Below are 18,481 nucleotides of genomic sequence, written 5' to 3' on the forward strand. Positions count from 1 at the left end.
ATTACCGCATTTTAATAAGCTTTGGCAATTTGGCACAGGTTAACAGAAGCACACCGAACCCCTGTAGCCTATCTGCAATTCAATTAGTCAATGTCCTCAGCGTTGCCCCTGTTAGACGGTTAGAGGGTTATTAATATGCACATAGATCGTCCTTCCAGTAGATGGCAGAGTTTAACTACAAGCACAAAGATCTTCCAACCTCATCACTTTGGATTTCTGTGACTCTTTGTGTTAATTACACAGAGATCAGCTAGAATGTAAAGACACTGCGCGTATGAAGAATGACGGAGTAAATTAATCAACCAATAAATGTATATATTCATTAAGTCGCCCACAGATTTAATTGAACTTGAATTAAACTGTCCACCTGTCTCACTCTCTATCTCTCTCTTTACACACAAACGCAGTCTTGCGTAACTCCCCCCTCACTCCTCCCTCCCTCTCCGCGCATCTCTCCGTCACACACACACACACACACACACACACACACACACACACACACACACACACACACACACACACACACACTTCCCTCTTCATCCTTTACAGCCCACCAGAAGCTGTGAATGGTAGACAGCTCCTCGTATTTCGCTCCGCTGGCGAGCACCGCGCCAGTCAGAGTGGAGAGCGAGCAGAGCGCACAGCCACAGCCAGCGACCTTCTGTTGTCATGTAAAACATCCGGAAGAAAAGTGGATATTTTTAAATAAACGAATAACATCAGGGCTTTAAAAGCGCTGACATACGCGTGATTTTTTTTTTTTTTTCTATTCCTAGGATTTACTGTGCGCGCTAAAGTGGCCATGGCGCATTTTACGCACTGCAGGTAACCAGTGTTTTGGAGGCTCAAACAATCAAAAACATGGATTAAACAGCAAGTTATTTCCCCTTTTATATCAGGAGAGCTCAAATGGCGGCACTTCGTAGGAAATTTGGCGAAGACTACCAGGTGGTTAACACAAATCGAGCTACCACTTTTTCTGCTCCGGTCAAGAAGAAACGCCAGCGCTTCGTGGACAAGAACGGTCGCTGCAATGTGCAGCACGGAAACCTCGGTGGAGAGACCAGCAGGTACCTCTCTGACCTCTTCACCACTTTGGTAGACCTAAAGTGGCGATGGAACCTGCTCATCTTCATCCTAACTTACACCATCGCCTGGCTGGTCATGGCATCTATGTGGTGGATCATCGCTTATATCAGAGGGGATCTCAATCACGGCCACGACTCGACCTACACCCCCTGTGTGGCCAATGTTTACAACTTCCCCTCAGCTTTTCTGTTTTTCATCGAGACTGAGGCCACGATCGGCTACGGTTACCGGTACATTACCGAGAAGTGCCCGGAAGGCATCATCCTGTTCTTGTTCCAGTCGCTGCTGGGCTCCATAGTGGACGCCTTTCTCATCGGCTGCATGTTCATAAAAATGTCCCAACCTAAGAAACGCGCAGAGACGCTCATGTTCAGTCAGGACGCGGTGATTTCACAGCGAGACGGCAAACTGTGCCTCATGTTCCGTGTGGGCAACCTGCGGAACAGCCACATGGTGTCCGCTCAGATCAGGTGCAAACTCATAAAGGTAAGCTCAAGCACCAGAGATAATAACTCCCTGAAAACTACCTGAAAGGAGTAGCGGCTGAGTTGAAGGGAAGCACATGCTGTAGCGCCGATTAAGCAATTACCTGAAGTTAAATTAACTTATAGGACTCCCTGCTGCTGCATCTGAGAAAACTATGTTCTCCCAGCATTATGGAACTCCTATAAAATAAAAAATATTGCGTACTGTAGACCTAAGCTTATTGTGGTAGACAGCCATTTCTTTTCTTGCACAATGACTGCCCTTTTGACTGACAGCTGGTATCTCTGAAGAAGCTTTATTTCCTTTACTTTCCTTTCATCTGAGCCCACAGTGAAAAGGAACAGCTCAGTATCACATATCAGTGCTTAAAATTAACCTTTTTTTTATTCAAAGCCTAAACGTAGGCAGGTCCCAACACACAATATGTGCCTTGTTAAACAAAACCGGCTTACGGTAGCATTACCATAATCCTCCAGCTGCAGGATGGTGAGGCTGAGTGGCAGCCAGGTGCATCTCAAACCACTGAGATAGGAGCTGTTGGTCTTTGTGGGGAGAGCGCTGCAGTGTGGATGGCCGACACAGTGTCCAGCATCGGTTCCTCTTCAGCTGGTGACACCTGGACAGATAGGTGTGTTTTCAGTAAGTGGATGTGACAGAGAGATGGGGCCCCTCAGGAAGGCTCAGTGAGTCAGTGGAGAGAGGGAGCTTCACACACACAGATCATTGGAGTCTGTAAAACAGCACTCCTGGGAGGGAGCATGCAGGCATAAAAAGTATTTTATGGCATCCATAAAGGAAATGCATTGTTTCTGTAGGGTGTATTTGTTTCATTTCTCCTCTCCCCAAAGATATAAAATGTGTTACAAAGCAACAAAATGTTGAGAAGCCTCAGTAAAAAGAAAAACATCCACAGTTCCAGTCACGATGTTGTGGGTTTGAATCGTCCTTACCAACTGTGCCACGCTGGTTATCGACTAATGAAGAACTCAGCGGATTTTGGGATGGAGGAATATGGCTAATGAAGCTCACACCCTGAAAGAAATAGCAGCAATGCAGAAAATTACCACAAACAGCAGCATGGTCGACTGGCCCCTCTTTTAATTACCATAGCAGAGCTCCTTACAGCCACATCCATGTTCAGTGTGCAAAATGGGCCATAAAGAAGACAAACAGCATTAGTGAGGTGCTTGGAGCTTGTTTATGTCTCTCTTCTCCTCTGCACAGCCACATCGAGCACAGCGTTGGTCAGCTTAATGATGCATGCAGGGCCCGGGAGACGGAGGCAGGGAGGATTGAGCTATTCCACTGTTACGTGCACGGAGGAAGTGAACAGCCCCATAGGCATAATGTACAATCACACATGACTATACCGATTCCCTTAAAAAAATAGTGTTAAAACTGAACTAAAACAGGATTTTTAAAGCACCCAGAAGTAGAAAAAAAACGGATTTGTGTTACTTTAAAAAGAAACAGAATTAGAAAATTAAGGTTTAGGGGATTAATATCCTGTAGAGCCACCTCTCTCTTTACCTTTCTTTCTGGACTGTAAGAAATACAATCAGTATAAATTCCAAGACCTCTCTGCCAACCCCACATCATTTTTACACTCCCTCTCTGTGAAATACAATAAATACAGCATCCACTGTGTGTGTGCTCCTTAGTATTTTTTTTTTCTTCAGTTTTGCTCCAGGGCTTTGTGGTCTAACCTTATTCTTTCGCTTCAAAGACTCTCTTACCGAGACAGAATTCTTGCAGCAGCTCTGCCAGAGTGCAGCACACACAGAAAATACAATAATAAGTGAGTCATTGTGCATGAACAAAGCCATTGTTTAGGCTAAAAAAATACCTTTAGATATTACATGCCACATACGATGTTTAAAAACCCTCAAATAAAAAACTTTAAGCAGTCATATGTTATACTGCCTTCAGTGCAGTCCCCGTATAGAAATGTTGGTGGTGCTGTTGAACTGCAACCCTCTTCAAGTAATGCCTCGTCATAAAATACTGGCAGATGAATCATTTTAACTTGCATAGAAACTGTGTGTGTGTGTGTGTGTGTGTGTGTGTGTGTGTGTGTGTGTGTGTGTGTGTGTGTGTGAGCTTGTGAAGAGGTTTTTGTGATGTTCATCAAACTGCATCTAAAACAGAGTCAATGAACAGCTCCCTGACATAAACTCATAAACCAGATGCACTCAAAATGCTCCTGAAAATCAAAACAAAACAATTCCTTTCACCACACCGATATAAAAACATTTTGGATTTTTCTGTGAAACCTTTGCTTTTCCTTATGATTATGACTCCAAGCTGACTGTGGTTAAATTGTACTAACAGAGATGAAGTATGTTATACTAGTTCTAGGAACATGGTCCAAGTCCTCTAATAGGACTCTATAGAGGACTCTATAGAGGAGGGGTTCTCCACCTTTTAGGTGTCAGGGACCCACAAATTGAGACACATCAGGCTGCAGATAAGATGTAGTGCCAGGGACCCCTGTCTGATAATCTGCAGTATAGAAAGTCTTAACAGTGTGTAACATGAATAGAAGAATCATTCTTATGCATTCTCACTGGACTAACCTCTAGTCAATTAAATAATAGTGAAATTAAAAGAATTCAAAGACCCCTGGGGGTAGATATTGAGAACCATTGCCCTGCAGTGAGGACAAAAGCGTTGCAATAAAGAATGGTCTTCTTTACCCCTTTCTCTGTGACTACTGTGTCCACGCATATGGAGTCAGAGTAGAACGAACCTGAAGCTTGCGGTCGTGTTGAGCACTGAGCATTTACATACTCAGCTCTGATTAGGCAGTTGTTTTCTCCTGTTGCCACTAACATAGCTACAGTAGTTCATTTCCCAAGTGAGTTGTGTCCAAGTATCCTTTTTTTCCCTACTGAACTCTTTAAAGTTGTGTCAGAAAGAATCTGGAAGCCATTGACCCAGTGATCGGCTTTCCTCTGGTTGGAATAGAAAACAACCAGGGGCGGATCCAGAGGGGTGACATGCCCGGCCAACCCAGGTGCCACCCCAGTTGGGTGCCATATGCTGTCAAATATCACAATTAATTCAGATTACATTTTTAAAAATTTGTTAAAAATGTAATTACAAAAGACATAAATATCTGAAAATTTGGAAATATCAATTTATTGATTTCAAATGCCACATTTAGATATTTCTATTCAATGCTTTACTAATTGGGCCACAATAATGTGATGTTTTTAAGTTCAAATATCTTCATTTGGGGGCTTTTCTAAGCAAATATTGATATATGTGATTGTTTGCGATAAAGTCTTCATGCCACCTCGTGAATATTTTTCTAGATCCGTCCCTGAATACAACGACGTGGTTCTGTTTCCTGAGGGAATCGCAATACTCCCTTGCATAAAAGGACATTTGCGCGTGATTGAACCTTTCTCAATTCCCTCATGTCCCTCATGCTGTCTTTGAATAGTGACTTATTGACTTTTGTTTCTCAAGGTTTAATTCGCAATTAATGGCATCTTCTCACATCTCCAGTATCCACGTCTGTGTGGGTGGACAAGAGTTAGGGTTGAGTGTAGTCAGACTCCACCTGCTTTCATAAAGTGAGGGTTAATAATATGAAACCACTTTTGAGACTCATAAGCTCAGCTCTAAACACATCCCTACTTCATCTGTGTAGTTCAGTTAAAACGAACACCGGTGCGGACCAAGACCGCCTGAAATGTCACGTTCAATGAACCACGAAGACGAGAGGTCCAATCTAACAGCGCTCTGTTACAGTAGACAACGAAGCCTGTTTAAGTTGGAACCACTTGTTTGCGCTGCTGTGTTTGGACAGTGAGTCGGTGCGCCAGAGCTTTCTGCTCAACCGTCGTGGATGATTACAGGATGACAGCAGACAGCAGAAAGAAGGGAGAGACAGACCAATGGAAGCTGTCACACAGAGTTCCACCATAAGCAGTTGAAATGCAGTTTTGCGGGGCATCCATGACAGCCTCGGAGGGCATCTTGGTGGAACATCGTAGCTGGAAATATGACTGAGGTGGTACTGGGAGGGTGGGAGAAAGTGAAGGAATTGATTGAAAGTGATGGAAAGTGGGTGAAAGAGCTGGCGAGAGACTCACAGTAAGACTATAAAAAGTATTACCAACAGACTTTTTTTCTTCTTAATATTTTCATTGTATGAGCGGTGCCTTCTATATCAGAGATCTACTCGGGAGAGAAAATCCTCTCGGCCCCTCAGAGGATTGCAGAATGGGCTACATACACTAGAACTAGAATTGATTTCCTTTTCTTTTCTAATAAGAATGGAGATGCAATTATACTATCAGGTTGTGGAGGGCTGGAGAAAGGCCTGAAGCCCCGCCGTCATTGATTAGCTAGCCCCAGAGCCAGAAAGCCATAAGACTCTGGACCGCTCGCCCTCCTCCCTCTTTTGTATTCTGAACTTGAATAATTCAACACTGACGTATAGGATTGTTTTGCATGCTCAAGAATGCACACATATATACACAAAATGTTTCAACCTGGGTTTTTTCTCACCAAGTTTCCTCTCCAAGGCTTTTAGAAGAAGGCATGTGAGGTGGAGTGTGCATTATTTCCAACGTCTGAGCCACAAATTTACATGAACTAAAAAATAGCAATATTATTCTTGAATAAACACTCCTTCCTCAGGCTGCTGAGAATAATAATGCATGAGCCTTGTTACAGTATTCTCCACACCCAAGTTGAAGTCAGAGGCAGCAAAGTCACAACAAAACACATTTTTGGCCAAGAACATTGTCACACCGTCTCTGCCAACTGTACCGCCAAAGTCAACGAGTGTCACACCGAGGATTAAAACACTTTCTGAGGAGGAAAATGAAACCAGAGGACGAGACATACAGAGTGCATGTCTGGCTGAGCATTTCCAAACATTTGTAATAACAGTATAGTCCTGGCATCTGTACCAGCCTGTCTTCATTTTGAATTCTGGTGAAGCCTCTGCAGTCACATAATCAGTATGACTTCACAGGGTTCACAGATTCACAATCAAGCCGAATGTCGCAGGTTTTTTTGCTAATCAGTACTTTGGGAGCATAAAAGAGTAGCCCATTATCCATAAAAATGACCTTCGTGTTACAATCCTTGGACAATTTATGTAATAGTATACCCTTCATACAGCAAGGTGGGAAGTTGGTGGATGGGCTTGTAGTTTGTCTGACTTTAATGCCAGAGGGTTGAGTTTACATCCAATTACTGACGAAATAACGCCACCACTGAATATTGTCACCGAACAGGGTTCTCAGTGGGTCGTCATCCTTGTCATCCTTGTCAACTGAGTATGTTTAGTGAGCTGGAAATGTGAAACACTAATGGGTCAGTTGATGGGCCATGATGAAGGGAAGAAGAGATGCAGCAGAAGACTCAATTACAATGTGAACAGCTGTCCCATGAATGCACACAGAAACCTGAGAAAAACAGCCAGCAGACATTTTTCATGGGTTTGTTATTGCGTAGAAGTTTGTTGATTGTTTATCTATCGTGCATTTCGGGAGTTGTGTGGCAGTAAAATTAAGAGAGCAATTTCTTTTTTGCCTCATAGCCTCTTTGTGAACACTGATTTGAAGTGTCAGTATAGCCAGTCAGACAGCACAGGTGCTGTCATTAAGCTGTGTTTCTGTTTATTATGTCATAAAATGTTGAATTGAAGCAGCACAGGGATTGCTGTTCACCTGGATAGCAGGAAGCTTTTATGAGCTGCAATCAGATCTCTACTTTATGCCTGCTCAGTTGTCTGAAAACAGAAATTGAAACACATAACTAAATCGTGAGTTTGGCTTTATGAAAACGGTTCAGGTGTTCGTGGAACCAGCTGTGGCAGAGAAACAAGGCAGTCTTTGTCATTTTTTACTGTGATGCACAAAAAAGAAGACCAAAAGAAATCAACTTGAAGAAGCTAGTTTGGACACAAAATAGTTCAATTTTTCCATTACTTTTACCTAACTATTGAATTATTTTGGAAAAAAGTAAGCTATCTTTTGACCATTTATCCATTACGTCACGCTAACTGAGCCTCTCTGCTCACTTGCTAATCGGTTTCCATGCACTCTCAACAGTTGACGGCTTCTTATTATTATAAAATGAAATACTTTTTAATGCCTGTCTTTTATTTTTAAGTAGACCACTTTTCAGCACCATTATAATTAATCATTACAACTCAGTTTAGTCTTTAAATTGAAGTTAGGTGGCCCATTCCAGAATAATGTAGGCTATGATTAAATTATAAACATTGATGCATTTATTTGTAAAGCTGTGAAAATGTGGGGCTGTAATCTTAATTTATTTATAGAATATATACATATAGCCTATAGATTATATACTGCTGGGTATGTGAATTTCACCCTGGGGATCAATGAAGTCTTGTTGATAAGATCATAATATATTTGTTATTTATAGTTTGTATTAATAATCTGAACCAGGAAAGTACTAAAAAAAAAAACTAGTAGCTAATGTCATCAAATAAATGTAGTGGAGTAAAAAGTGCACTGTTTGCAGTATGCAAGTATGAGAAAGAAGCACAAAATGGAAACACTCCAGTAAAATACGTCAAAATGCTACTTCAGTACTAGAGTAAAAGTAAAAGTACTTTCCACCACTCTCTGATGCATACATGTTTCAAGGTTTATGAGACCAGGATAAAACTGTCCGTCCCAAAACTGGGTTGTCCAATTAATTTGACTCTTGATTTGATTTGACCAATTTATCTCACTCAGTGTTTGCTGGGTGAAACGTTCGACTGTCCCAGCCTTTTCTAGATGTACTGAGTAGGCAGACATTATCTGGCAGTGAGAAAGCCTGCGTGATTCGGCTTGTCAGTCGACCTGATTGCCTACAAGCTCCCCCCTCCCCTCCCACACCCGTCTCAAGGCTTCTGATTGATGAAGGCCCGGCAGAGCATGGAGTGGAGTTGAGTAGGAAGATCAGGCCACTTTAGGTCTAATCAATTATATTTATCACCTGTCTTCATCCATGAGCATCAGTCACACCGCTGCAACGTTCCTTTTGCGGATAAAAACCACGTTGCCTTTCTAATGATGATGAGCAGCTGACAGGTTGACTGGGTAGGTGAGTAGTCGGACGTGATGGGTAGAACAGATGTGTCCGACGTTCCTGCTGCAAATCTCCCTGAAATGAATTTTAAAAAGTCCCTGTCTGGATACATCAGGACTGAGGGAGAAAAATGTTTGTTTGTCAGATTTACAGGAAAAGAAAAAAAAAAACAGTAGACAAGCTCAGCTATCTCAGAATCTTTGTGCACGAAGAAGCGTAGGAGAGTGCCGACGGGGGCCTGTGCAAAGGAGCTCTGTCTGCCAATGTTTGCATATAGTCATCCATCTTTTTAATCTTAAGCGACAAAGACAGAAAGTGAAAAGTAGAATTTCCCTTTGCTAGCATGAGATACCCCTTATTGAGGAGCGATGCCAAACAGTATTCAGCAGCCTGTAAGCACCTGAAAAATGAATAATGTCCGACCCCATCCCTCTGGAAATCCAGAAAAGCATCTCATTGATATTCACAGGAGATAGAAATAGAACGCAATGTTTTCTGGCAATGTAAAGCCCGTTTACTCACACTTCATTCACAGTTTGCGTCTCAGAGGGATCAGCTATGCGGCAGTGTCACTGGGAGGTCACAATGAAGCTGGCTGGGAGCTGCAGCACAGGAGTGGTATGGATGGATGAGAGAGGAGATGTAGTAAAGCCAATGAAACTATTTATTTATGGTTGAAAACATTTTGCTTACCCTTTGAAACCTGACATAAATCCCTATCTTGTTGTCTTTAGTGTTTTATTTCATGATATAGCCAGGAACAAGGTTAAGAAACCCTGTAGCCTAAATATGATGCTTTAATGCTTTTAAAGTCATTTCATGAAGTTGGAGCATAACTTATTCTGACATTAGTTCAAAACACTTCTCTTGAGTTGTTTTAAGCTTTGTCTCTGTGTCATGGCACATCAGGTCTGTCATACTTTATTTCTCTGCATGCGGAAGCAGTGTAAGAATAAGTGATACTCAGCATTTTAACAATTTGGAGAGTCATTTTTTTCCAAACCCTCAAAACACAAGAGCTAAAGCATAAAGCAGTGTCTGTATACTCCATCCACATATAAAATATGGACCTCTCGTCTCTGCTTCCTTCCATATGAAGCCCATACGCCTGGAAAACTCAATCGTGAGCAGGGCTCAGCAGCCAATCATGATATAAAAACCTGCTTTTTAAAGCTTAAAATAACAAATTAAAACCAAACTTTACACTTGAACATTGATCAGCACGATAAGAACTATCTAAAAAGCCGGAAACCATCTTGTACTTTGATTTTTAAGTTTGACCCAAGTCTCAGAATGTCCGGCTAACTAGCTTAGCACCTGCAGAAACGTAATATAGTCAATTCCAGGACCAGTGAGCACACCATTAACAAGTCTGTGGGCTTACGGGTTATGATAAAAGAACGTATGTTCTCGAATCCACAGTGTAGTAAGCTGCAACCAACAATTCATTTCCATTATCGATTAATCTGCCGACCACTTTCTCGATTAATTGATGAGTTCTTTGGTCTATAAAATGACATTTAAAAAAAAAAGCTCAAAGTGACGTCCTCAAATGTTTCCTTTTATCCACAACCCAAAGGTATTCAGTCACCGTCATAGAAACCAGAAAATATTCACATTTGAGAAGCTGAAATCAGAGAATTTGCAAAAGAAAATGACCCAATGGTTGACAATAAATCAATGAATCGACCAATCATCGCAGCTCAAGCCAGTCCTGCTTGCTATCAGAGTTTAGTCTCGTTATCAGCTCCGTCCTGCACTCCAGCATCTCGAGCCAATGTTACCATTATGTCAAACACATCAGTTAGTCCTCATCCTAGAAAGTCTTTTATTTTGTAATGTTAACAGTGAAAACCTACTGTTTGAAAATAGTTTATTTCATACTTAAACTACTATAGCTATCCGGTTCTACATTGCAATGCAAGAACAATGCTGTTTTCTTTATTTCCAAGCATTCATGGATCATCAGCTGGGGAGGGTGTTTGCCTGGGGCATCAAGTGCATATTTAAGAGGCAAGCGTTTACAAGGTTCTCATTACAAAATGAGTCCACTGGAAACATTACAAATTTCCGCCAAAGACAGCAGATTCCAACCAACCCACGGAGCTAACATTAGCTTAATTAGCTAAAAGCTACAGCTTATAAAATCTGCAAGCAATTGCAGTCGCCATTTCAGCCAATGAGCTTTTCTTTTCTGCTTTGTCTGAAATTAAAGATCCAGAATTTTGATGGTAAAATCTGCTGCCATTATTATTGCAAAACATTATATGTCCTGTCTGTGATTCAGTGTGAGGCCCGGAAAGGCGTAGCAACAGTAACTGTTACTATTATAAGTTTCAGTGCGCTGATGTCAAAGATTATCCACTTATCTATTTTATTATCACCAGATGACACTGACTCAGTAATAAAAGCTGAAAGAGGAAACTGCCTTTGTGGGAATAATGTGTTGATTATTTTAGGATTTAGAATGAGAACAAAAGATCCAGAAATGGCAGAAAGGGTTGTAGAGATGGGGGTGTGTGTATCTGTGTGGGAGATCATTATGAAGCTGTGTCTATGTGTGTGTGTGTGTGTGTGTGTGTGTGTGTGTGGGTGGTGGTTGACGCATCCCAATTATTGGTTGGAGGTGTAACAATGTAGAAAAAGAGAAAAGAGTGTAAAAAATTAGCTTGCTATTAAATCCTTCATGAGAACTTGACACCGATTTTTTTGTTGTTGTTGTTAATTGTTGACTTACAAAGAAAGTTCCCCAAGCTAGTGGAAATTTTGTGAGGCTATTTTAAGTAGAAAAGAAAGATATTGTACATTAAAAACAACAACATGAAGTGTCTTATGTGAGACACTTCAAAGAAATTTGCTCCTTATTATCACAAATGTGATGATTTGCAAAGATAATCCTTTTCTCTTAAATTACACTGATATAGCCTGTTTGAATTGCACTAACAGTGAATTATATAAATTTATTAATATTGTAATTGATATTGTAATATTATCGATATATGAACGCTTTCTGAGTGTGCCATGCCTTGTGAGGGCAAGATGTAAGAAATCGAAGGGAAAAAGGGGGTAAAACAGACTGTTTCATGCTGGAAGCAAACAGGAAGAGAAAAGGTGAACAGATTGATTAGACACAAAGAGACAGGAAAGGAGAAAATACATAGAGGACCTCGGTGCTGTGTTCCAACGTCATTTGGGCAATTAAATGCTTCCGCACCAGTTAACACTCTGTGGGCAAGTCCTGTCCACATAAGGCTGTCTCATGTGTCCGCCTGCAAGGTTTCTTTCTACAAATCAATGTCTGTGACCACTCCAAACAGGGCACCGGTGGATATCTTGAGAAAGAGGAGACAGATGGAGGGAGAAAACCTCTTCCATCAGCTTTCCAACAGGGTGATTTATTTAGAGATTCACCCCATCTCACCTTTAGACTGAAGGTCTGGTGGAGACTACATTTATTGTACAATATTGGGGTGCTTGTACTACTTGGGTAGTTCTATTTTCTGCCACTTTCTGCTTTTAAAACATTGCATATAAAACAAAATACACCGAACTTTACAAGAAAAGGTGCCTTTGAGGCCCCTTGTCACATTGCAGATGTCTATGAGTTGTTACCAAGAGATTTCCCCTTTAAACTTCTCTCGTTTAAGTAACAGCTTGAGGCCCGAAGAGATACAAAAATCCAATATTTCACAAACAATTCAAGAAGAATCAAACAAATTTGTGTATCAGAACACTCTCATTAATCATTTTAAAGGTACAGTGTGTAAGATTTATGAGCATCTATTGGCAGAAATGGAATATAGTATGCATAATTATGTTTTCATTAGTGTATAATCACCTGAAAATAAGATTCTTTCTGGTTTTGGACAAACCAAATATTGGCTGTCAATAGGGCTAATTCTTACCTACTCGTCCTTTAAAACCCCTCAGGTTTCTCAGTTTTACCCACTGGACTAAACTATGTAACTGTATAAACAGTAAAATGCTGCTTATAGTATAAACTATCTAATAACATAATATATAATAATAGATCACTCACAGGGTAATTTTCTGCTGAACTAGTACATTTATTTTTGATATTTTAAGTGCATTTTGTTGCTAGAAACTTAAGTAACATTTTGAATGCAGGACTTGTAATGTATTTATAATGGAGTACTTTACATGGTGCTATTAGTACCGTCACTTAAAGCCCCTACAAGAAACTTTAATGATGTGCTGATTCTGTGGACAGAAGCAGTAACCTTGTTACTGTGGGAGATGAATCTCCTACATTACATTTATTTCAAGGGGAATCTGACAGAATGTGACCTGGTGTTTATGTAGGTCATATAGAGGCATCAGTGTTAAATTGAGACTCTTTCATAACCAGTTAAAAACTCCTTGTAGTATGTTTAAGTAAAAGATCTTATTACTTCTTCCACAGGGGGCTGAAGATTTGTGTCCTCTTTTATAAGACGACAGGAAGACAATTTGTGCCAGAACAAGAATCTGTATTGCTCTGCTTTGCGATAACGTGCATCTAATCCTCTCTTCTCTGTTTCTTTCTTCTTCTTTTCTACCCTTATTCCACTTCCTTGGCCCTGTGTCCCCCCTTCTTTCTCCCTCTTGTTGTCGACTATCTTTCAGTCTCGTCAGACGCCCGAGGGCGAGTTCCTGCCTCTGGACCAGTGTGAATTGGATGTTGGTTTTGGGACGGGGGCAGACCAGCTCTTCCTGGTGTCCCCTCTCACCATTTGCCACGAAATCAATCCCAAGAGCCCCTTTTTTGACCTATCCCAGCGCTCTCTCATGAACGAACAGTTTGAGATCGTGGTTATCCTCGAGGGCATCGTGGAGACCACTGGTGAGGGATTGAAACTTCTTTCACCTCTTTTGCTTTTATGCTTTTTGTATCCACTTATGTCCCATTCTCATTGCTTCTTTTCTTCACTCCTCTCACTCTCAATCTAAATGTAAATTCATATTAATATCAACCCACATAACAGTTCTGTCTAATAGATACTCATAATCTAAACTCTGTAAAATCTCATTTCTCCATCTTCTTCAGTTTTGCATATTTGAAGAGTGCAGGAGCTGCAAAAAAAATTGAGAATGAGAACAACACATGAGAATGACACCCTGATTGAATTATGAGGGATATTTTATTACTGCAGAATCGGTTGAAGCCCACCCTATGCATAATAAAAGCCTGTGGTCATAGATGCGTGTGTCACTTTGATGAATGAGCCGGGGTTTTAGTAGAAGTTCCACTCCATTTTTCAGATGACAGCCGAGAGCAGAGGTAATTCTGAGCCTGTGAGACATTGTTATACAGTGGCTGCTGTAAACTACAGGCAACCATGCTGGAGTACTCTCAGCGACAACACTGTTCTCTCTTTTGCATATTTAACTGAATGATTCTTCCCTAAAGTCCAATACAAATAAATCCATCTGGCCCTTTTCTTTTTAGCTTCTATCCATCCCCCATAACCCTCAGTTTGCCACTGCTGTAGAAGAAACCACAGAGCCGAATAGACTTAGAGCAAGAGGGAGGGATCAGCAGAGAAGCGTAGAGGCATGCAGGCAACACGGTCTGTGCTCTGGTGATAATACCATTAAATCAGGGTGCAGCCACAAGTTTAGTGTCGCAGTGCTGTGGCACTCAGAGCTAAGGAGGAGAGGAGGGAAGCCCTGGCAGTGTCACCTTCAATCGGCCACAGTATCCCGTCATCCCCAAACTAACGCAAATCCCATTAACCCAAACACATTAAGAGTTATCCCCTCACATCCAGCTGCTGCTGACACAGCTGTTCAGCGAGTTGATTGTCTCCCCCCAACTCGTTCTAATTATGTTTCAACCAGACTTGACAGATAACTAATTCTTGTCTGTTTTAGTTTGAGTCTTAGAGGCAGTATTGATCCTGCTTTTAGACGTCAGAAGAAAAGCAGAAAGAGATTGGTGTTTGAGATGTGTTTCTCTGCACAACTGAAGGTCAGATTTGAAACAATATGTGAGCCTGAACAGGTGTAAGCAGCTAGAGCAGAGAGTGGGTGGAAAGATGGAGCATGTAGAAAATATAACCTTCACATTTACAGTGTTTATTGTTCTACACTTATTGTCTCAATACAGTGACAAAACTCAGCTAAACATCATCACTTTATTGATTTCATTTCTTTGGTATAGAAAAGACAAATCAATCCAGTCCTGACATTTCAGAATGTCTTGAAATCAATGCTCTTCATCCAAAAAACACCAAAATGGACCCATGCTAAACATACTAGAACCTGACGTATGTAAATACATTTTCAAAAAAACAAAATGACAAAATGAAATCAACCCAACTGTACATCCAACCCAAACACAAACCGACAACACAAGAGAGAGAGAACGACGACCATTGTAGCAGCATTATCCACCACAAGGTGGCAGACATACATGTCATTTTGTTCCTTAACGTCACAGTAGTGTACTTTTTCACAGCAGTTCGACATGAAATAGTAGAGTTAACACAGGTTCTGTTCCAATCAGGTCAAACAGAGTCAAGATGCTGGTATTGCCTGTGGAGTGCCTGTGCCATGTTGGCTCATTGTAAACGTACTGCTACAGTAAATGGAACAGAACTTTAACCTTAAACAAACTTGTGTTTACCCTATTATTTCATATCAAAATTGCTGCTGTGAAAAGGTATATTCACACTCTAAGCCTACAATTTGTCTCTCTCTCTGATGATTGTGACATACCACATGACATGATCAGAACTAATAGGTCAAATGCAAGACCCTGCCTATCTGGACCCAATTATGCTGCATTTACATGGAATCAGGCAAACAGTAGACGGTAAACTTAGATAAGGCTGGCAGATAATACCAGTATTTGAAACTGGATATTACGTAGCTCCTTCACACAAGGAGAAAACGTGAACAATCTGGATAACAAGGCGCTAATAATTAACAAAGAGGTCTGTGAAGACCTCTAAAAAACAGCTGAACAAATTTAACAGAGGACCTCTTAGTACAAATCTCTGTAAACCACTGAGTGTACCATTGAGGGTCGTGAATGTGTCTTGATATAAGTCCCTTTACTTTTTTTTTGCTCTAGCATATGAACTCCATCTGTAGGTTACACTTTCAGTAATATGCAGATGACACACAACTCTCTGCGTTTGTTTATCGAGTGGTCAGATTCAAATGAAGTCTCGCAAAAAAGGCAAAGCATCCTAATTCCGTGTGTGAACAGTGCCAGTGAAGGCTACTGCCAGGAATTTTACATAAAGTCTTCTTCAGGGACGCCCTGCTCGCTGTCTGCCAAGTGTTTGCATAGTTGTGCTGAGGGCATTTATTTTTATGCAAGATGCAGTAAACATTAACCAGCTGGTTGAATACCCATATGAGGCCTGTATGATGATACAAAACTGGCATGCCCGTCAGGCTCTAAACCCACAAGCTTTCACTGCACTGGTATTACTGCTGTCTTGTTTATCTACAGTCAGCAGAAAGAGTCATTCTCCTGGTAGGAGAGGAGAATAGAGCTGGAAAATTATCGTAGACAAGCCCTTGTGATTAAAGCCAAGCCTCTGGGCTAATTAAGAATAAAAATGACCTTTGTGTAGATGTAGGACTGTTGAAGGTTTTCTGTGGATGAAGATGAGTAGTGAGCCTGGAATAGCAACAGGCTATGACATAACACTGCGCATATCATCCCTCAGAGGGACGGGATCAGACTCCTACTCTACAGCTAACTGTAGTGTTTAACAGAAAAGCTCAGGTTGGAGCAGAGCCAGTGGATCAGAACAAATATGGACTAATGCCTATCGATTGCGAAGGACCTCCAACAAGCATTGAAATGTCAAGAAAATTATTTTACAATAGCTGAGGTCAAAGAAAAAAAAGTATGTTCGTGATGCTTGCACACAGCAGACACGCAGGCATCAATATTACTAGAAAATCTTTGCTTCTTGATGTGTCGTCCTTGAATTGAATTACATTAGTGAGTCGATATATGACTGTCTTTGAGATTCAGGCCAGTACAATCCACAATCAGCACCACAAGAGTAACATGTATTTATGTACGTGACAGGACATGTCTCTTGCCATTGATGTATTGATGTGGGAATGGTGCTGTGTGACTGCTAATTATGCTGATCAGTTTTGAATGGGTCATTATCACAACTAACACAAGCCGCACTGATAACAAGCACCAATAACCTTTCACCTTTATTAACAGCACCAATCATTGAATGGAAACAAACAGCACTGCTTTGACATTCAGGAAGGAATATAGAAGAACAATTAAAAAACCCAGGATATAAATATAAATAATTCTGAAATGGTACATAAGTACATCATTGTTATTCTATTTCAGTACATTAAAGGTGACACGCTTAGATTATCGAAAGACATTAAGTAGTAATAATAGTCAGTATAATAGTCAACGTAATCGCTGTTTAGCTGCTTTCGTGAACCATTTGGGAAATGGCAAGAATCCTTCCCTGTGGATTTAGTGTTGAAACAGTATTTAAATCTCCAGTATGTGACTTAATGGGACTAGATGGTCGATTGCACAGGAAGGAGCATGAAGCAGTGATTCTACAAGCAATAAGAGACAGCAGAGCGGAAAAAGAGATAATGGGAGAGAATGCTGCCCTTTCGCATTCCTCCTTGTCAGCCAATAAATGACCCAATTTATTTATGTATTATTACTGCACTGTCACTCTCTCGTAGGTATGACATGCCAGGCACGGACATCATATACTGAGGATGAGGTTTTATGGGGTCATCGTTTCCTGCCGGTGATGTCCCTGGAGGAGGGCTTTTTCAGGGTAGACTACTCGCAGTTCCACAGCACGTTCGAGGTACCGACACCACCATACAGCGTCAAGGAGCACGAAGAGAAGAATTCACTGCCCTCACCTCTTTCTACTCCAACCCCCGCACTGACTGAGAGCCACGGCGCCCGACGTGACCGGGTGTTTTCCGTGGATTGCATCAACACATCAGAGGAAAGGGGCCGTCACGGAGGGACTGGGGGTCGACTGCCAAGCAAGCTGCAGAGGATGAGTTCATCAGGGAAGGAGGACCTGCAGAGGAAGGTGCTTATGCTCAGCTCCCAGCACTCGGAGAAGGCCTGCAGCACGGGAGACCTGCCCTTAAAGCTCCAACGCCTCAGCTCCTCGCCGGGACCCGAGGTGGAGGATCGACTGCAACTCAAGTCCCTCAAGGTGGGCTTTGAACCCATGACCCAGTCTACTGGAGACCTGTACCAGCGCAGCCTAGCGCCCACGCTGTCCCCTGCTCCGGTCCCCATGCACAGCCCGCTGCTTTCAGCTGGAGGGAGGCCAGAGGACAACTTGCCGGCGAAGCTACGGAAGATGAACGCTGACCGCTAAAACATAGACAGTCCCTGAACACAAAAACAGACTTACTGACCTCGGACCACAGACAGACAGGGAGAGACGTGCATGGAAACAGATTCAGAGATGTACTTAACTTTGGAGGCTCTGAAAAAAACAGATGGTTTACTGACAATTTATTGGTTTGTTTGTTTTTTTCTTGAGACACAACCTTTACTGGAATTACTGTGATTCTTTGTGTTTCATAGCAGAAGCATTCATGCAGGCTTTGTTACACACAAAACAAGAAGAAAACACAAACTTAATGCTTAATGCGAACTTGATCATCCTGCAAAAGTTGTGCATGTATACACCGAATTCATTGTTTAACATATGCACCACTACACTTAATAGTCAATCTTAGTTTTATCTAAATATAAATTATATTAAGATGATAATAAATACTGTTTGATCTTTCTCTTCCTTGTGTTTTTTATTGTCGTCCCAACAAGAAGAACTGATTGCTA

General features: G+C 41.4%; 1 protein-coding gene across 1 annotated transcript; it reads left to right on the forward strand.

Moving 5' to 3' along the window:
* Window positions 1-484: 484 nt before the first annotated feature.
* Window positions 485-18,431, forward strand: kcnj19a (potassium inwardly rectifying channel subfamily J member 19a). Its single transcript, XM_051387893.1, has 3 exons — window positions 485-1,575; window positions 13,273-13,489; window positions 17,347-18,431. Exons 1-3 carry the CDS (start codon window positions 910-912, stop codon window positions 18,009-18,011), a joined length of 1,548 nt encoding a protein of 515 aa, XP_051243853.1. The 5' UTR covers window positions 485-909; the 3' UTR covers window positions 18,012-18,431.
* The last annotated feature ends 50 nt before the right edge of the window (window positions 18,432-18,481 follow it).

The sequence above is a fragment of the Dicentrarchus labrax genome, unplaced genomic scaffold (assembly GCF_905237075.1).
Source record: "Dicentrarchus labrax unplaced genomic scaffold, dlabrax2021, whole genome shotgun sequence".
In the NCBI taxonomy this organism is placed as follows: Eukaryota; Metazoa; Chordata; class Actinopteri; family Moronidae; genus Dicentrarchus; species Dicentrarchus labrax.